At 38.0% G+C, this 20,887-nt stretch overlaps 2 protein-coding genes across 11 annotated transcripts in view; one reads left to right on the top strand and one right to left on the bottom strand.

Annotated features, from left to right (window-relative positions):
* Positions 1-165: 165 nt before the first annotated feature.
* On the bottom strand, positions 166-11,244 carry emc1 (ER membrane protein complex subunit 1). Its single transcript, XM_008413480.3, has 22 exons — positions 11,088-11,244; positions 10,557-10,684; positions 10,387-10,452; positions 10,194-10,287; positions 9,991-10,119; positions 9,774-9,900; positions 9,519-9,668; positions 9,217-9,384; positions 8,851-8,922; positions 8,609-8,707; positions 8,381-8,477; positions 6,826-6,942; positions 5,481-5,680; positions 5,165-5,314; positions 4,835-4,996; positions 4,590-4,709; positions 4,362-4,499; positions 3,043-3,216; positions 2,686-2,896; positions 2,487-2,571; positions 2,005-2,134; positions 166-1,061 (listed from the first exon to the last, which is right to left on the bottom strand). Exons 1-22 carry the CDS (start codon positions 11,177-11,179, stop codon positions 882-884), a joined length of 2,889 nt encoding a protein of 962 aa, XP_008411702.1. The 5' UTR covers positions 11,180-11,244; the 3' UTR covers positions 166-881.
* A 1,061-nt stretch (positions 11,245-12,305) lies between these two features.
* The window catches only part of ubr4 (ubiquitin protein ligase E3 component n-recognin 4), a 48,148-nt gene continuing 39,566 nt past the window's right edge, over positions 12,306-20,887 (top strand). For all 10 annotated transcript variants that reach the window (XM_017305795.2, XM_017305793.2, XM_017305791.2 and 7 more), the window contains exons 1-13: positions 12,306-12,448; positions 15,188-15,285; positions 15,385-15,488; positions 15,665-15,794; positions 15,946-16,091; positions 16,268-16,367; positions 16,463-16,604; positions 16,732-16,856; positions 17,344-17,468; positions 17,946-18,005; positions 18,141-18,331; positions 18,882-18,981; positions 20,719-20,856. In XM_017305795.2, coding sequence (XP_017161284.2) covers positions 12,324-12,448; positions 15,188-15,285; positions 15,385-15,488; positions 15,665-15,794; positions 15,946-16,091; positions 16,268-16,367; positions 16,463-16,604; positions 16,732-16,856; positions 17,344-17,468; positions 17,946-18,005; positions 18,141-18,331; positions 18,882-18,981; positions 20,719-20,856 — 1,584 coding nt within the window. In that variant the 5' untranslated portion in view covers positions 12,306-12,323. The remainder of the gene's footprint in view (positions 12,449-15,187; positions 15,286-15,384; positions 15,489-15,664; positions 15,795-15,945; positions 16,092-16,267; positions 16,368-16,462; positions 16,605-16,731; positions 16,857-17,343; positions 17,469-17,945; positions 18,006-18,140; positions 18,332-18,881; positions 18,982-20,718; positions 20,857-20,887) is intronic.

Raw genomic sequence — 20,887 nt, 5'->3', positions numbered from 1 at the left:
GGGAGGGGGCGGGGGGGTAAGTGTAGGCTGGACTTCAAAGCATGAAGTCCGGCCTACAGACTGATCTGCATAATGTCCACTTGTAAAGTGTCTAAGTTTAACGCTTCAACAATCTTTTGGGCAGCAGCCTGGAATACCTTGGAAAGAAAGGAAAACATTCAAAAGGAGAGTTCTCAGAAAGATTTTAATGGATCCAAACAGGGAAAATGAAGTCTACTGTTTGACATTTTTCTCTAATTTTATAACAGCGCCTTCTGTTAGAAATCTTAATGACTGATCACAGATCATCTTGTCCTTGCTTGGTCTTGCCTCAGAGTTCAGCTGCTTTCCTATCAAATCAAAACTACAGGATTTCATGGTGATTCAGCAGATTAAAAAAACAAATATTAAAGTAATCATTTAGGCTCACAGACAGTTTTCTTGCATTTCTGCTGACTTCCAAATTTACTATAACTTTCCATTAGGGCTGCTGAAGTATACACCATATGTAAAGTTTTTTTTATAATAAACTATATTTAAGCACCTAACTTTGACAAACATAATTTAATAAACCCAACTCTGTTAAATTTGTAATTATGTGTTCAACGTTTAATTAAAGTGATGTGGGGAGGAAAAAAACGGTTCTATTATGGAGTCATTTCTTCTTTTTGCAAAATAAGTTAGAAAAAACAAAAAAAAAAATCGAACACATAAAACCTTATTCTACCCCTTTGTTTCACCCCCCTCCCCACCGTCCCCTGCAGTTCCTTAAGGGCCTTTTTGAACTTTGGCCTGTGTGTTTCCCTACAGGCACGGCCTCAGCAGTCTCGTCTCATCTCGTCGGAGCGAGATCCGTCGTGCAGCCGCAGGGCTCTCTGGTGCAGGACTCGACGAGATGGCATTTATCGCCAGGCCCGGTTAAGCAGTTTGACTTCTGCCAGGCGTTTGCTGATCATGGTGGCAAAGAAAAGGGCAAAGAGGACGCTGCTGATGAGCATGTAGTCGTAGTCGTCTTTTAGGACGTCGAATTGCTTGGAGGGATACACGCGGGTCTGGTAGATGTCGAGACCGTAGGCCACCACCTGCAAAAAAAAAAAAGTGCAAAAAATAAAATAAAATATGCAGTCCTTTATGGTATCAGTTTTATTGTCATCGACTAAAACGTGGTAAAAAACGCCCCTAAAACAAAGAATTAAGAGAAGCACGACGAAACATTTTTTTAATTAATGGAGGGAAAGATGAGGAAACCAGAGCAGTCAAGGAATAACTATGGTAGGATCAGCTTTGACTTGATGTTTATGCGAGTCTAACAGCTTCTGTTCTGGTCACATACTGGGATGGACACCATCCCAGTATGTGACCAGTATGTAGAGGAGGCTCCTGTCTGCTGCATACAGTTTTGTCTCCCTCTCACAAGTGAAATGCCTAAAAAAACTTGAGCCTTTGTTTCCCCCACCCCTCCCAATTAATGCCACCAAATAAGAGTCAATAGCAGAACAATCTGTTTGGTTTCAACATGCAGGATTTAAAAAGATTTTCTAGCAAGAAACCCACTCAAAAACAAAAAAACACTTCCTTATAAATGTGGCACCAGTTCCAGTGAAATAAACATGCATTTAAAAAAATGCATCAAATGTGTTGCTAAAAACCATCATTACCACACAGAAAGAATCACCCAAACTAAAATATTTGTACTTTTCCACTTGTGCAGCATTATGACACAACCTTGCCTATAGGCATTAAGCTGCCTAAACTTCCAAACATCATTAAAATCTCTTTAGTTACGTTTATTCTGGCTGTTTTACAGACCTACAAAATATACTACAGACATTTTTTTTTTTCCTAAATAGTATCATGTTTCACTCCATAGAAGGCTTGTGTTACCTTACCTAATAGACATATTCTTTTAAATAAAACATACTGGGAATTAGAAGATACTGAAAGTCTTTTTTTTTTTTTTTTTTTTGCTTAGACACAGCCTTTGAAAGTTTTATTTCACGTATTGTAATGTAATATTCGACTCACCAAGCAGGTTGACTCCAGTCCGGACGGGGCAGTGTGAATTCCTCGCACTCTTCCCACGGTCTGATTGTAGTTGATGAACCACTCGGTGCGGATGATCAGCTCCGGTGCATACGGTATCAGGTTTTCCTCCCTGGAAATTGAGTCGGAATTAGCTTCACGTAAGGGAACAGTCGGTGCCTCGGGAAACCCACTGAACTTCAACATTTATGTGTCAGACCAACACAAAGTTGTGAATGATCGTAAATTGGAAGGAAAACCGTGATTGCATTCATCCTCCGCCGCAGATTCTTATTCAAAGACATTTTGAGAATGTGTGTTTAGTTTCTTTTCTTCATCATAACTATGCACTACTTTGTGTATGTCACATTAAATATATTGAACTGCATGGATACAATGTGACAAAATGTAAATTAAAAAAAAGAGGGACTTTTGCAAAGCACTGTAAATCAGCTCACTGTTAAACCACATCTGTCTAGACTTACCGACTCTGCTCAGATATTATTTCAGGCCTGCGTGGGTCGAGGAACATCTTTGGTAATGACAGAATCCCTCCAGATGGCAGACCAACTGTGGCAAATAGGGGGTTGGGGGTAGAAATGTTTCAGAAGTGTTTAATATTGTGGTTTTACTCTCCAAGACTAAATTTGGAGAGGATGGAAAAGAATCATTTTTGAAACGTACTGAGCAGATGGCGGCTGGTGATGCCTTTCTCAGTCAGGGTGGCCTCCATGGTGGAGATGGAAGACGGGAAAATGTAAGACTGCTGGAGCACCTGAGGGGCGTGAGGTCGGTCCAGCGAGCTGAAGACGGTGCTGTTGTAAAGCTCCATTCCTTCGTAAAGTTCGATGACGGAGAACTCGTTCCGGCGAGACTTCGTGCTCCAGTATTCGTACTGTGACGTTTGACAGACAAGGGGAGACGTGAGTAACGTTACATTAATTACGCGACAGACCAAAACTGAAACTTCTGCAGCTTCATATCTGCAAAACGAAGGACGAGTGTTTCTGTTTGGGAATCTGGAAATCCATCCTGGCTTACCACAACCCAGTTTTCAGAGTGGACAACGTGAACGGGTCCTCTGGCTTTCCTCTGAACAGCTTCGTGGATGATGCGACCGGTCACGCCGTCGATGAGCAGGATCCCAATGAAGCTGCGCTCCTGATGCACGTCTGTGCTCTCCGTCACCACAGCCAGCAGATTTGGGTTCAGGTACTATTAACAGAAAGTTAAATTTAAAAAAAAAAATTAAAAAAAGGATAACATTTTGCATTTGAATACTTTGAACTGCAAAAAGGAAAAATATGCTCCAAAGCAATTAAACTATTAATTAGAAGATAATGTATGAATAAATAGGATTTAAATTAACATTAGTTGACCTTACAATCCAAGACAAGTCCTATGAATCCTCCCAAACCTTTTCACATAAAAATTGAATATTTTTCCCATATTCTTATTTTCACATGTCTCTTCCAATGTTTTAAATATAAATTGAGGAATTTCCAGTGTAAATTTGAGTAGGGAGAGTATAATATCAATGGATAAATGGATGAACAACTTTTATAAAAAATAAAAAAAAGTGGAAATATGATTTTAAAATATATAGTTTTTACATAATTATCCAGAGTTGGAAAATTATTAAATCAAATTCCAGACTAGGTAGGACGTACATAGATTATATTAATATTATTACCGTATTTTCCGCACTACAAGGCGCACCTAAAAACCTTCAATTTCCTCAAAAGCCGACAGTGTGCCTTATAATCCGGTGCGCCTTATATATGGACCAATATTGAGCCACAACAGGTCTAGTAACTACGGTAAGCAGCCGCCGACTTCATTTTCCCCCGTAGAAGAAGTGCGTGGTGAATGCTGGGATAGTTGTCAGAACGCTGGTTTGTTAATAAAGTTTGATAATACATTTAAAGCCAGGGGGGGAGAGGCGGGGGAAGAGAGACATAGACTGCGGCGGCAGCGTGTCGGTTGGTTTGTGTTACCCAGAAAGCAGTTGGGCACAATATCGCAACACCAACACTGTGAGTGAAACAACGACTGGGGCAGCCTACTATATAAAGTACTGGGGACCACTTCTTTACAAATGTGGATGTGTAATAATAGAGTAAGGAACAAATTGACAACCCAAACTGAAATGTCTATTCTATGCGCCTTATAATCCGGTGCACCTTATAGTGCAGAAAATACGGTAATAATATTGAGTGCGAACTCAGATTTTTACTCTACTTTATTACAAGATGTTACAAACAGTCGTTTTCATTCACACTGGTAAAAAGAAATGTGATTTTAGCTGTTTTAGAACTCGTTCAAATTGCAATTAAATCATATAAAAAGTGTTATTGTACCTTATAGAGCACACTGCGGTCTCCCATCACCCTGCCTTGTGAGTGCACATGCTCATTCGGCCTCTTCCCCTTAACAGTGACAATCTTCTGTACTTCTGTTGGAACGACGACCTCCCAGACCTGCTCAGTCGACAAGTCCTGAGAGCAGAAAAATATCCGCGGTTAAGCTTTCACCGATTACTGGAGCATTATTTCAGAATACAACACAACGTGGAAAGAAGAACTTGCCGTTCTCAGTCTGTAACCAGAGAGTCTTCCCTGACTGGAGTCGACGAGGAAGAAGAAGATGGATGAAGCCATCTCCTGGAGCTGCTGCAGGACGTTCTTGGTTGAAGGAAAGGCAGAAACCTGGAGTGGAAACAACAGACAATAAACAATAGGTGGGAAATGCCTTTAATCAAAATGTTGCGATTCTGAACTCAAGATGCAGTGACTGTAATCTTGTGGACGACAATTTGAGGTGTTGATCTGACCTTGTACTGGTCATCGACAAGAAGCAGGACCTTGGCATAATCCTGGTCCATAAATGGGAGAAGGAGTGACTGGAGTATTGGCTGAGGTAGGGCAGGTGGTGTGACCTGACTTTTCCTTCCAAAGATGGGGTTAAACACGTGAAGTGTGGCCAGACCCGTGTCCTGTGACCCAAAAAAGCCCCAACAAAAAAAAAAATGTGTGAAACAGACTAGAAATCACTCGTCGTGCCAGACGTTTGTAACTTAAAGAGACTTTGAACAAGAAAAGAGAAGATACTGACACTGGCTATTGAACTTTTTCAACACAAGTGACAATGTTTCATTAGATACCTTGTCTTTGATGAGCAGTGTGCACTGTGGAGGGTGAGGGAAGTGAGCAGTGGTTCGCTGAACCATTAATTTAAAAGCAGCATTCTTCGGGACGTTGTCAAGATAATGCTTCCATAAAATTCCACCCGTCTTGCTGTCGATGCCAAACAGCTTAAAAGGAACAGAAAAACAAGATGAAAGCTCTGATTTGTTTATATGTAAGCCTGCCTGAACTTGGACTGAACAGATAACCGGGATCAGCAGAATAGCAAGCAAAAAAATACTAACAAACAAAGGTGAATATTATAAGGTGAGGATTTAGTCTCTCCAGTTTTACCTTTCCAGACGATGTAACCATAACCATCATCTTCTGCAAGTTGAACTCGTCTCTCGACAGGTTCTCGATGGAGACTTCATTTTTGACTTGACTGCGGGGCTTCCGGGCGTCGTAGAACAGCTTCCAGAGGTGGGCGATCCAGGCCTGCAGCATGATGAGCTGAGAGGAGAGCCTCTTCAACACCATCGACAACAACCCATCTAGAGAAATCGGAACAAGAACAAACATATTCTGTAAAGATGTACTTTAAGTGTCAAGAGCCATTGTTCACATATTTTAACTAAATTAAAACCAACAAGACAAAACTGTCGTCTTGGAGAGTAGGAACGACTAAACAAAAGAGACACAGAAACACTTAGAAATCAGCTGACTTGGTGGCTGGAAGCTTAAAAATCCAATATTTTTTCCGATCAGTGAACACACCATGTTTTTAAGTGCTACCAGGTCATAATTGACAGCAACCGTCTTTGGTGTGGATGCTTTAACTGAGTGGAAAAGGTTCCAAATTAGTACTTTTCAGACTAGTTAGGTGCATAAAAATAAAGAATAAAGATCACACTGTAATGTAAGAAAAAGAAAACTATTTTCTAAAACAAGCTGATTCATTAAAGCTGCCAAGAGAGAGCAAGATACATTTTCAGAAGAGAACAGGAAGGCTAGTGAGAATATGGCACAGCTGGCAGCTCTTATGAAGATTCAAATTTGGGTAAGAAATTACACTGTGTTGGAAATACACACCAATGCTGCATAATTGGTGGTGATAGCTGTGCTCACGACTAAAACTAAATGTGAAATACGGCTTAAAATGTCAACTGATCATTTTATTTTTGTTTTTAAGTTTTTGCAAAACATTTCAGCAACCGTTAATTCAGATAAAATGACGTGGCATAATCTCTGATCCTGTTATAACTGATCAGACCTTTCCGTTCTTAAAGGGATAGGCACGCTAAAGCCCTACCAGAAATTTAAAAATCAGTCACAAAAAAAGTAAAATAAAATAAATAAAAAAATCCCATCTCCATCGCAATAAATGCAGAAGAGAATTTGCTTTTTTAACACAACGTTATATAAAACCTAACATTTTCGGAGGTCAAAAAACGTTGCAAAGAGAGAGATGCGTTACCTTGAATGGCTGAATCCACACGCAGCAAGAAAGACAGAATAAAACAAGAACAAAAACAATAAACCAACCTGGTGAGTCACAACCACAAGCTATTTAAGAGCTACTTGTTAGAAATGGACACCAGCCAACATGGAGAAAAAATAAAATAAATAAATAAATAAAATAAAATAAAAGACTTTGCTGGTGGTGAGGTGTAAACAGGATGAACGTCAAAGCATTTACCGGCTTTTTTGCCAAACTCGCCCTCGAGCTCGGCTTGTGTCCCGGTGAGGGGAAGATCCACCATTTCCATTGTCACCACGTCTGACAAGGCTTCCTCTCTGGTCCACATCACACGGCCTGGAAAACAAGACTCATTAGTCGTCTGCAGTTACTCATTCTACCTTCCACACCCTGTGAAAGTCCACAGAGTTCAGAGCTTTCCAACAACATGGTAATTTCTTTTTCCCCTTGTGGGAAAGGTCAGAACTATTTACACACTGGAAATGAGTGGGTCTGGCATTATTTATCATGATTAAAAGGCAGAAAATACCTTTAGCGTCATCATGACGCAAAGCATGGCTCACTACTTACTTTTGTGTTTTAAAAGGATCATACACCTACCAATTCTTAAAAACCCAAATACCACCATTGCACCGGAATAAGATTCTTATAAAAGCAAATATATTTAACCATAGTCTAGTTCTAAGAACTGACCTAGTTTCTTTTAACTAAGCAAATACATGGCAAAAATAAATGTTATTAAAAAAAATAGAAATAGAAAATGGAGTAATGAACATGGAGTATGAACACTGAATTCATTCACGAGTAAGACTCTTCCTGGGAAGAGAATGACAGTGGGAGGAGGCAAAAATGCTTCAGTACACTGTGTGATCCTGACTTTTTTATATCTATTCAAGCTCCACACAATAAAACCACTCTTTGTTCATTGTTCAAGTTGACCTTCTGCCTGACAGCTAGGAGCTTGTCGGTTCAAATCCCGGCTGTGGCCTTAATTTTTTTGCACGTGGGGTTAAATGGTTGCTTTAAATTGCTCACGAATGCAAGCAGCTGTCCCTGTTTTGGCAATCGATGTGTGGACCCACCTCTCACCAGATGGCTGCTGGGATAGGCTTCACTGAAACCTTTAACAGGATTAGGCTTCCTCATCAAAAACTTTGTTCAAACAGGGGGATGATTTTTTTAAAAGTTTTGTTAAACTTTGCAGACACTTTCTCTTAAAAACAAGATGCATGGTCACTATTTGAAGTTTTAGCTGGACTAGAGTTGGGGAATGTCAGACCAGAGCTACAACAGTTTTTTAGGAGCAAAGTACCTATTTCATTTATAACTGAAATGGCTAATTATTGAACACTTTATAAAGGTATGAATATTTTGTATGACCTTTAAATGTTTTTATTGATAAATATGCTAAATCTGTTTTAATGATTTCTATTGTTGGTCTCAGGAAGAGGGGGTGTGAAGCCCAGCTAATGGGGATCCTAAACAATGAACAATAAACAACATTATTCACTGCTGATGAAACAGTCGGGTTGCGTTGTGAGGGCATCTCTACGCTGGTTTACACCCTGATTCAAGAGGAAATTAACTCTCAATTTACCTCAACATCCTCATTTTAAAAGAGCTGCTGACGTTATTTGCATTATTACAGGGGAAGTCATGATAAAACAGAGAATCAGGCAGGTTTGCACTACGAAACAATAGTTGGAACAGTTTGCATGATTGAAACAGCAAATACCGGAGGCTGATGGAGCCCACTTTGCTTGCTTCACCGTACCTGGTTGTTGAATGAAAGTCAGTGCGTGGTCTTCTGTCTGCACCATGACCCTGTAGCCGACCGAGTCATCCTTCTTCAGGAATGCTTGGACATGCAGCTGCAGGGTAGAATTTAAATGAGTACCTTTATTAAAAGATTCTTTAAATTCCAAAACATGACAAACTAATGGTTGGATTATAGTAAGACTATTGCTGCTTCATGAAACATAAAGAAAACAGCAAGTTTCACCCTCTCGGGTTTTCCTCCACTAGGATCCACAGTGAAGATCAGAGTTGTGTCAAGAAGTCTGCGCCCGGTGTCGGCACTAAAGAGGTTGATACTGCAAGCCTGTGGGGAGGTAACAGATAATCACTTGCTTTTACTGTTAATTTGACAAAAAAAGACTTTAATATAATAATTTCTTGTGTATCATTTATTGTAATTCATTTACACCCAGATTGAGTTGAGAGAGCAATACTATATGAACTGACTGTCTTATTCTTGGGTGACATAACAGCTGCGACCGTCTTCTCTCCAGTGGTAGCAAACGAAGCCAGCAGTGCCTATAAATTAAGAAAAATGTGTCACTAACTATTTCACTCACAAATTATTAATTTGTATGTTTTATCTTATAGAACCCTGTCAAGATAAAAGAATGAGAATAATACATTTCAGTATAAAATTTGATGGAATTCTTAATGTGCAAGAATCACAGTCAAGAAAACACAATACTAAAAATCCCTCAAGCCATCCCGATCAATTGAGCTTTCGACCAAAGTTGCCTTGGGCTGCAATTGAGCTAAAAGAATCTGGGATAAATCTTCAAAAAAATGAAATATGAAGAAACAATTACGTACAGGCTTGAAATCTCTCAGTGTGACTATCTGCCCGTTGTTCAGCTGCAGAAGCAAATAACGTTCGGGCCCAAGTTGAAGGAAGAACTCTGATAATGGCTTTTGGGCAGGGTTGGGCTGGTGTGAGACAAGCGACGGATGAAAGTCTGGGTCCACTTCAAGTCCGAGTGACTGCGATGTGATAAGCGATAGAAAAGTTAGGGAGAAAGGGGGAAAAAAAAGCATTCATATAGACAATAAACACAGACTGAAGAAGGGAGGCAAAATATTTCATAGAAAGAGTTTTGTTTTGGTTTACTTGATACCTGCAGGGGGATCTGAGTCATCTGTAGCTGTTGGTGTAAATCGAGTGTATTTAGGGACATTGTTGTTGAGTCTACACACATCAACATCCCCTGACCAACCACTGCACAGCTGGCTGGTATGTTGGACAGCCATGAAACTTCAACTGAGACCTGGAACAATCAGAAACCAAAAAAAGGAACAGATTGGAGTTCAGGTTTTCTTTCATAGCGACATCTACTTGGCAGACATTCAAGCTTTAATCAATAAGAGGTTACCTGCTTGATTATCTCGCCATCTTCCATGCTGTAAACAACAATAGTGATATGGGAATGGGGAACAATTCCCAACACAAAGACTTGACCATTTCCTCCCGAATACACAGTTTGATAATCCACAGTTTCACTGCAATAAAAAACAAAAAGGCATAAAATTAATAATAAAGATCATATTGCTGATACCATTAAAAAATAGCACAAAAATAGAATGTTTTACCTTTCTGGCAAGTTCTCTACCCATTTTTGATGCCCATTGGATAAATAATGGACAGAGATGACAGTTTTCTTCAAAACAGCGACATGTTTGACTGTTCCTTGCTGCCCCACTAAACATGCTGATTGAAAACTAAGAACAACAAAAAAACATTTAAGGTTTAGTCCATCTCACATGTCACAACTGCAAACCACGAAGGTCTTCACCTGCCAGTGTCCAGCAACATCTCCCAGTTTAAACCACCAACGTTGATGTCCCAGGAGCGCAACATGCGCCCATTTCCAACCACTAGTACCGCATCTAAGCACACAAAATAAGTTGTATCAACACTGAATATGCTAACATAAGTAGAGATAAAATATCAAGCTCGAACTGAATAAACACTTAAGAAATAAAAACCTTGTGCATGGTGCAGAAGGGCATCGATGTTTCCCTCTGGACCAGTTTTGTCCACATGTCGCCAAACTGTATCAGACATGGATAGGGGAGTGTTTTGTGTTTAACACCAAAAAGATGAGAATATATGACAGCTAACAGGTGTGTCTGTTTAAAGCTACAAAAATACTTACAAAGCTCTCCTGTCCTGGAATTTAGCGCTGCAAAAACATTACTCTCTGTTGCTACAAGGACCTTTTTGGAGGACTGCAATTGTGTGTCGAAATGAGAAAAACGAACTTTGCCTACATATTGCTGTCTCCTGTGAATCAAGAAATAAATAAAAAGGAATGATTTATTATTTTTTCTAACTATTATTATCATCAATTTTCAACAGAATAACTATTGTTACAACTAACACTGGCATGAATAACTTGTAATTAATTTAGTTACAATGATTCTTTGTTTAAAAAAATCAACCTACTTTTCTTTAACTAAATGTGCTTAAGTGGCTCATTGTTTCTACATATTATTTATAAACCTGCCGTTTAAAAAAATCGTTATGATAGTTTTTTCTTTTAAAATGTCCTCTCCTGAAAATGCTCACTTAACACACCGACCCGAAGCTAATGGCTTTGACAGGTGCTAGCATTAGCATCTTCATATTGTGAGAAAAAATACCTTAGAAAAACGTTATTTTTTAAGGCCCATTGGGCTGTTCTTACCAGTCAAATTTTCCTACTTGATCCTCAAATACAGCATGAACAGCAAAGAATAAAATACATAATTTCAGCAACAACAAAATTAGCTTTGCCATTGCAGCAGCTTTGACCAGCTCAACGGAAGGGGGAAGTCGGAAGTGGTCAGACTCACTATTTGCCTGCTTAAACGGAAGTGCTGCCACCAACAGGTCAAAAAGTTAACAGCATAACCGCTTTGCTTGATTCATAGACATGACAACTTGAGGTTCAAACTCAAACTCTATTTAAAGCTAAAAGTCCAACACTGAAATAAATAGATATAAATAGATAACTTGTAAAATAAATAAATAAGCATGGCTGGCCACATCACCAGTCAATCACACCAATCACAACCAGCAAGACAAAATATGAAGTGGCAAACATTTGAACAAAGAAAACTTAATATAAGAATCATCTGAATTTTGTACCCTAAGAATATTTAGTTAAGCATACAAATATTTATAATCTTCCATTGTATGTGATATTTCTTTCCAATAATCAAAAAGGGGAAAAGTCACATTCAGCCATCCAGCTGTACCGCTAGATACAATGGCTACATTTAGTAGGATTTGGAAACATAAGCAAAACAAGCATTATTGATTCGATGGAAACAAAAATGAGAAAGCATTTCAAAAAGTATACAAAAATCCAAACAAAAACTGGTCTAAGGGTTTGCAAACAGATGAGTGTATTTTTACTGCTGAAAATGTTGTTTTTGCAATAAGAGTAAAAAATATGCAATGTGTGCTACTAGTACAATAAATAAATAATTTGCTACAGAAAAAAAATGTAAGTGTCTAAGCATACAATAAATGCTCAAACAATTTATAAACTTTTTTCATTTTTTCCCCATACAATTATTGAAACATTCCTATAACAATGGAAGGAATTATTTATTTTATTTTTTTAATTTTATAAAGACGCTTTTAATCTTATTTATATGATCACAAGCATACAAATGTATTTAGCTACTTATGGATGCAGTGATGTGTGCCATTTTCAAATTACAACACAAAACCAGCAAAGATAATTGTATCAATACATAGATACAAGTTATGGGCATTAGTTTTTGTACAAGACACAAAGTTGAACTGAAAAGAAATATATTATAAACACATCAAATAACGCACATTTGATGTAATTTTGAGCGACGGAGCGCCCCCTGTGATTTACCTTCACAGCCTCTTCCTCAGCAGTTAGTTTTTTCTATGGGATTTCAAGATGGCGTCGAGCGGAGGAGAGGGGGAGCACGAATGGACAGCGGCAGTGCGACCGCTTTTATCAGCTTCATACACCGCTTTTGAAACAAAGGAGCTACCTCAGCTTATTGGCTCTATAATTAACAGGTAACCGGTTACATGTCAGTGTGTTGCTTGTCTATGTTATCACCAAACCGCCCGTGTTCATCCCGGACATAGCCTCAGCTTAACTTGCACTGGTATCGAGTTGGTCTCCAACTGAAGCCAACATGCTAGCGTTTAATAACTTGTTTAAAATGGGTTTAGCTTGCACTGTCAGATACGTTGCCGGCAAATTGAGACGCTTGCCTTTCAAAGGTGTAAACGTTCCTTTTAACATACCACTGTTGTTCAGTAAACGCTAAAGAATGCCGCAGTGTAGCGTTTTTAAAATATGCTTCATCATTAGCTAGCTAACCGTGGGCCTTCAACTCTGCACTCTAACGTAACGTAGAAACGCTGCTGTCAGAGTAATATTGGACCATGTCAGCTGAAGTAACCAAGTTGAACCAGATTGGGATTTGAAGCCGAACTTGTCTGGTACGGTCAAACGCAGATATGGCAACTATTAGCTGAACTGTTAAAGGTTGAGAATTTGGTCTGCAGAGTGTTTCTGTTTTGACTAAAAGTAGGCGGGGACAGCTTTTCTAGGCTAGTTTTGCTTCTTCAGGTGACTTGCTTTAGGCACATTGTTGGTAAAACCATTAGCTGGACTATTTAACGTCAACGGGATCACCACTAAGTGTGAGTGTCAAGTCAGAACCGCTATAGCCAGGCTGTCACCTGAAACCCCAAGAGAGTTTTAACCTGGAGCGATGCACCCCGGGACTTTGAAGTGAAGAGTTTCATTTTCCTCGGAAACAAATCGTCAATACATGCCATGACTTCTGCAGCAGGGCCTGAAAGTTTCTCATCGAAGCTCTTTCTTCATTAACACTTTTCTGTAGTTGGTGTCTTCTGCTCTTTGATCCTGTTTGTTTTTCAAGGCCCCAAGCAGGCAAAAAAAGTATTAAAAATCCAAGTTATGAGAGTATTGATGTAAAAGGAAACAATCGTTGTTTAATCCGTTGTCTCCTTTAATGATTCACTTGACAGCTTTTTGGGACTGAATGTAACATATCCTCAAAGAATACTCCTGAGTTATGTTTCTGCAGTTAAATATTTCATTTGACTGAATACTTTTGCTGCTGATGCTGTTCTTGTATCAGAAGTTAATGTTTGAAGAAGACGGCTGTTTACTTTTTATAGGAATTGACCAAAACTGAAGGTAAGAAGATGGCAAAGTAACAAAATGACCAGCAGTCATAAACACTTTTACTTTTACACGTTTCACTCAGTTGTCTTGTGTAAAATACCTGAACTATTGCAATTTTCTGAGTTAAAATCAATCCACTTCCACCGCACTTAAATGGCACGTTCTCATTATTTTCCCATTACAAAGAAGGCCTACATGAACAGTCATATTTGTAGATAAATTGGGTTTACCAATTGAAAGTTCCTCAAGCTCATGGAAAGGAATGCTACACTTAAGCAATATTTCAGTGGCTTTTATTTATTTACTACTTTTTTTTTAAATTGAGAGAGGTGGTACCAGTGATTAACTGTTACTTAATAGTTAAAATAATTTAAGATTTTTTTTAATTTAATTTTTTTACATTTTACCACAAAGTTATATCAAAATAATAAAAAAATTGAAGCTCAGGAGCTCATAAAACTTTAATGTTACTTGGTCCAAGATTTACAAGCAACTTGGTTTTGGCTAAATCTAATCCTACACACACACAATTGTTTTTTGACGCAATAAATAAACACAAGCAACAACCAATTTAATACAACATTACAGTTAAAGTTGGTGTAGGTGTTAAATCATTTTGTCTAATAAAGGCTGTGTGGGTTGAAGAGGACTGCCTAACTACAAACACTATATTTGGACTGAGTTTTACATCTCAGTAATATATGTAACATGACAATATGTGACACGTTCAGCCTGCAAAAAACATTGGAAATATTTTGTAATCACAGTATTGCTGTACACAATATACATACTGCATGTATGTATATATGTAAGAACTTCATGGACTGTAAAAGTGTTAATTAAGTACCAAGCATTTATGATGCCTATGCATACAATACATTTTGTGACATTTGTTGTATAAAGCAGTTTAGTTTTAAAATGTTATTAAGAAACTAAAGCTGAGTTGTTTCATTGCTAAAACAGGAAATGTCGGCCTAAAGCAACTTTTCCTGTAAAATCTTCATTAGATGAAAATGTTTAACTTTAATTCTTTTTCCAGTAGCTGGATAAACTACTAACTATCTGGGGTCTGCTTGAACTCAAAACAAATACACTTTTTAATTATTTGTTGTATTATATAATTACTGCGACATTGACCAAAATGATTGCATATCTTCCTAACTACAAGCAGCCCTTGCCTTCGTGATAATTTCTTATTGACTGTTTATATATTTGCTCAAATATGAAGGACGACGCAGATAATCTGTTTTCTTTAGCAATAGCATTATATTCTCCATTTTGTGGAGTAACCAGCTTCAAACCAGAAAGTTTATGAAAAAATATTCCTCAACCTGAGCTGCTGAAACCATCGAGGAGGTTTCTGCATCCTTAGTGTAACTTTGTAGTTCTGAATTTTGTTTGGAATGAATATATATGTGTATGTTTTGCTGTATCACATTTCATGAAAACATCAAAACAAAGACTTTTTTTTTTTTACAGTTTTTTTGAGGGCATTATATTCATGACTGCAAATTTAAGCTAAAATTAGGGAAGACGCTGTAAAAATTCTCATCTTGTGGTTTGTTACATGCTGTCCAACCTTTTATTTGCAGTGAATCGGACATTCTTCACCACGACAAACAATATGAGCCTTTCTACTCCTCATTCGTGGCTCTTTCTGCACATTACATCACCACAGTTTGTGGTCAAAGTACGTATACTTAATGTTCTGTTTTGTGTTAGGGATAAGACGCTGTCATTCTAAATAAATAAATCGAATGATTTTGACTGTTTTGTTTTTATTTTCCAGTACCAAGAAATCAGCTGTTGTCGGTGGCTGCAGCGTGCAAAGTACTGATTGAATTTTCATTGCTGCGATTGGAGAATCCAGATGAAGCATGTGCTGTATCACAGGTCAGATTTTTGAAAAAGTGCAGGAAGAAAATTGTATTATTTTCAGACTTCATTCAGTGGTTTATAAGGTTCTGAAGAGACGGACTGCTTCTGTCTGCCACTTTAATTCTGTATAAATTAACGCTATCCAATTTTTGTTTGCGTATTGCACTTACATTGTATTATTTCTTCTACAGAAACACCTGATTCTTCTAATAAAAGGACTTTGCACTGGCTGCAGCAGGCTGGATCGCACAGAGATCATTACATTTACCGCTATGATGAAGTCTGCCAAGTTGCCTCAAACTATCAAGACCCTCTCGGACGGTGAGTATCCCAAAGCAAACAAAAGTCATTAGAAAACATAATTTGTATTTTTTTTTTTTTTTTGTGAAGAAAACAAGCAAAATCCCATTAGAGAAAGAATGTCTAAATTATTTGTGGCTCATATAAAAGCGTGTCTTTTTTTTTTGTCTAGTGGAAGATCAGAAGGAGTTACCCAGTGTTGTGAGCCCTGAACTTCGACAAAAAGAAGTGCAAATGAACTTCTTTAATCAGTTGACTTCAGTTTTTAACCCGGATCTTACCAGCATCTTGGCTTCACCATCGGCAGCGCACATGCAGGTCAGCGTGATCCATTGATAACGGTTAAAGTTAACCAAATTTATATTTAATTAACTCATATTAAACTTGTTCTATGTAGGGAATTTCCTGGTTTAGATCTATTTGAATTCTTTGTCACTGTTTTGTTTGAAAAAAAAGCTCATCGTACTTATTTCTCAAATCCCCAAACTTTGCAGGCTGAGAGTGACACAGATGACCAAACCACAGATCAAGCTGTTCAGGCCAAAATGAAGAATGCGTTTGTCTCTCAGAATGTGTCGAGCTTACAGGAACTTGGTCAGTAGTTCCCCATCAGATGCAGTGCAGTAACTTGGGTTGTGACTAATTTGGCTGTAACAGTGTGTTTTATACCCTGTGTTTGTGTCTCCCAGGTGGGTCTGAAAAGTTACTACGGGTGTGTTTAAACCTGCCGTACTTTCTACGTTACATCAATCGGTTCCAAGATGCGGTTTCAGCCAACTCTTTCTTCATCATGCCGGCTACGGTGGCCGACGCCACTGCTGTCCGCAATGGGTGCGTACTTGTTCGTTAAATCTAATCTATGATCTGGTTTGGAATTATAGAAATGTCTTTGTGTATGCTTTGAACTCTCTACATGTTTTTTTTTTGTCTACTAAAATTATATAAAATTTCTTTCTAGATTTCACTCACTGGTGATTGATGTCACCATGGCTCTGGACACACTGTCCCTTCCTGTACTGGAACCTCTGACCCCAGGAAGACTACGGGATATGACCGTGCTGGCCCTTAGCTGTCTTTATGCCGGTGGGTGTAAAACGTATTTGGTAAAAATAAAGCGAAACGTCTCCTAGCTCAATCTTTTATGAATTTGATCAACTAAATAAAGATTGACCAGTGGAGAATCAAGTTTTGGAATGATCTTCAGCAGACAAATATTTTAAGGCAATACACTTAACATGCTAAATATTGTGCTGAAGTTTCTTTGCCACAATCATCAAGAGCAACTGACTGCAACAAGGCTGTCTGCAAAGACATGACAGAAAGGACACAGAAATATCTTCTGATTTCAGTATCTTTTCTGCTCTGCAAGAATATAAAAAAAAAAAGTGTGAAGAATTATTTACATTTCCAGATTTCCTTTATTGATGTCTTCTTCCTTCTGTCCCCCCACCCACCTTCCTTCTATCCTCGCAACCTTCCTTTGTTACAAACATCTGTCTTTCTTTCTGTCTTTCTGTGAGTTTTTTTTTATTGAATTGCTGAATTTAAAAGTACTTTATGTGTTTTGTAGGCGTGAGTGTGGCCACTTGCATGGCAATCCTTCAGGTGGGCAGCGGATTGCAGCTTCGCTCTGCCTCTACTGGAACTAAAGAAGAGGACTACGAAAATGACGCTGCCACCATTGTTCAGAAATGTGTAAGTGCCAGAAGTACAAAATTATTGCTTCTCATGATGGTTTAGCCAATGTTTAGGCATTAAAACTAAAGCTCTTTAAATGGATCTGCGTGTGTGTTTTTTAACACAAAGTCTAGTTATTTATTTTTTATTTATATATTTATTGATCCATTTATTTATGCTTTGTGTTGTAATTCTCTGTGAAGAAATGCTTATAGACTTGCATGGCTGTTTCAAAAAATAGTAGTGTAAATGGACAAAATTACTTATTTATTGCAAATCATGTATATTTTGAATTTAAATAATGATTTTTTAAAAGGCTTTTAATTTAGGTTACCAAAGCTTAAACACCATATTTAGTTTGGTCAAACATTAAATGTAAAGAGATGCCAGAGCTTTTAATAAAAATGTTTTGTATTCTTTTATTGATGCTCTTGCTCTTTTCCCTTTTGAAACATATAAAAAAATATTACAAATACAAAATCTGTGTTCCAACAGTTGGAGATCTACGAAATGATTGGGCAAGCGATCAGCAACTCTCGCCGAGCTGGAGGAGAGGTGAGTGCCAGGTTTGATTAGAAAACTAGAACAGCTAAAGAAACGTGTGCCCTGCACTTTCTGTCCTTTACATGATAAATGCCTTTTTTTAATGTTCAACTTAAGGACACATTTTGTGACTCTGTTGTACTTCAGCATTATCAGAACTTCCAGCTGCTTGGAGCCTGGTGCCTCTTAAACAGCCTGTACCTGATTCTGAACCTGAGCCCGACCGCCCTGGCAGACAAAGGCAAAGAGAAGGATCCCCTGGCTGCTCTGCGTGTCCGGGATATTGCTGCTCGCACCAAGGATGGCGCAGGATCGCCAAAACTTGGCCCTGGCAAAGGGTGATTTTAAATTATTAAAATAAAAATAAATACATATGTGTACACTTAAGACAGCATGACTTAATGTCCCATGTTTAGTTATCTTTTAATTTTACAAGCATGTTTCTGCTGGCTGAATATGTTAATGTTTTGGAGTGAATTAACCAGAGTCCCTATTGAGGCTGACAGAGAATCTGTGGAGGAAGTTAAAGATTAATTTGGTGGAGAGGAATCCCTCCAGTCTCACAGATTTAGAGCTCATCACCAAAAATAAATCATCAAAATAACAGTGGGAACATGCAAAATGCTGGTCAGCAGTTATAAGAAGAGCTTGATTGCTGAAATATCTGATAAATGCTGGAATCTATTAAATATTTTATGTTATTTGTTTAGTTCTTACTGTTGATTTTGGCCAATTTTTATATATTCTTAAAACAATCCTGGTAAATGGGTCTCATAAAAAAATAATTCTGTAAAAAGCAATTACTAAGTAACTACTTAGAGATTTTTTAAACAGTTTTGGTGTTCAAATTAATTTTTGCTTCTGTTTTTGTGCTCATTTTTTCTCAAGACACCAAGGGTTTGGAATATTGTCTGTAATACTGGCCAATCACGCCATCAAACTTTTGACCTCGCTCTTCCAGGATTTGCAAGTGGAGGCTTTGCACCGGGTGAGTTCAGTTTTCAGCGGTCATGGTTGTTTCCTATTGTATTGTTATCTTATTAAACGATTGTACTGCTATTTTTTAATCATACATCTATGATGCCGTGGTGTTATTATCAGCAGCAGCATTCATGAATAATCACATTTTGTTAATTTTAAGAATCCATTACCTCCAAAACGCGACATTTTACACTTGATTAGTTGAGGTGAAGAAACGGCTCTACATTCGGCAAAACAAATTTCAGTTACTTATAAATGACATTTTACTGTTGCAAAGTGATTAGGAGCCTGATAGTCTTGTTGCTGACATGTTGACAAAATTGAAAGCAGTAATTGCTCTGAAAAGGTGTCATTTAATTCTTTTGGACGTTTTCAGTTTTGGTCGTTCTTAGGTAAAGTTAGGAGCTGCCTGGGGATGTTTTGATGTTTTGATTAGGGCTTTGTAATATCGATTTTGCGATATATATTGATATTTTCTTTCCTAGAAAAATATCGATATTCATCCGCAAGTATCGAAACATCCAACTGTCATCTTGCTCACTCACTGCTTGCTTCGCCAGGAGAGTGATTAGGTCATCAGCCTTAGAGTGATTCCTTCAGATGTTAAGTGTCAAGGTTAAAAAGGTATCAAACTATTCAGAGCAGGGTACTTGGGCCACTTTATTTACTTTACAAATACATGTAAGCTACAGTTTGTACTGTTTCAATTAAAAGAAACATGTTTTCTCACCACTTCTTTGATTAATTTTGTCCAGCTGTCGACTTTTAAGTCTGTGTCCATGTCCAACCAGAGCCAGGTATTGTGTAGTTGGTGCTTTTAATCAGTTTTCAGTTAAATTAATTCAATTCAACTCTATAACAGTCACAAAATGTCACCAAAATCACTCTGTCCCTATAAAATTTTTCAGAAAATCGCAAGTGTATTGAATTGTATCGTTTGCTGAATATCACAATATATATCGTACCGTGAGCAGAATATCGTGTATCGTATCATGAGATTATTGTATCACTACAGCCCTAGTTTTGATGTGTTACTAGGGGGTTGCTTTGTACTCAATTTAACCACCAATGACTGAAAATAATTTTCAACTGTGTGTTTATATTCTACTGTAACAAGACGTGGTGCAAGAGACCACTCCCTACTATTTTTGGCTTAATCAGGGATTATGTCAGTTCATGTTTTGTAAGAATAAACTCACCCAAATGGGGATCAGAATCACAAATGATAGAAACTATGTAAAGCGTACAGAAAATATATATTTAATTTCTGCCAAATATTTCATTATTTATCTTGATGATTTACAAAAACATCAAAATACATAGACAAACAGAAACCCAGGAACCTGAGTTCAAGTGGCAACATGGGAGTGAGAAATGGGGGTGCCAGGTGGCAAGAGGTCGAATGACCCAGCATCTTCTGAGAACATTTTAGCCATTAACACTTGGTTCTCGGTGTTAATGGCTAAAATGTGTTAAACACAAGTCTTTAACGCTTTTGGTTTGTGAATGTTCTGTAACTCTTGCCAAGTCGCACACCGTCTTTAACAGCCAACGAAATGAAGATGTGCAGGTTTGCAAACCAGTCAAGTTAGTATTCACGGACTGCTGGTAGGATTTATCGAGTTTCAGTGGTACAACATTTTGCCACACAACTTAGAAGCATATGTCATGTGCAGAATTAAATATACAACTAAACTCTGTGAGTAATGTTTCTTCTTTATAATCACCTTCCCCCTTTCTGCAGGGGTGGGCAAGTGATGGACCACCTGCCGAGCTCAACATCATGGCACAAAGCACGTCAATCCAGAGGGTCCAAAGGCTCATCGACTCTGTTCCTCTCACAAATCTTCTCTTCACCCTCCTCTCCACCTCTTACAAAAAGGTGCAGATTATAATGTAGTTTGAAAATACTT

This window comes from Poecilia reticulata, chromosome 7 (assembly GCF_904066995.2).
Source record: "Poecilia reticulata chromosome 7, P_reticulata-male-v2, whole genome shotgun sequence".
Lineage (NCBI taxonomy): Eukaryota > Metazoa > Chordata > Actinopteri > Cyprinodontiformes > Poeciliidae > Poecilia > Poecilia reticulata.
The sequence above is the reverse complement of the archived record's forward strand: the minus strand, read 5'-3'. Positions and strand labels throughout refer to the sequence as shown.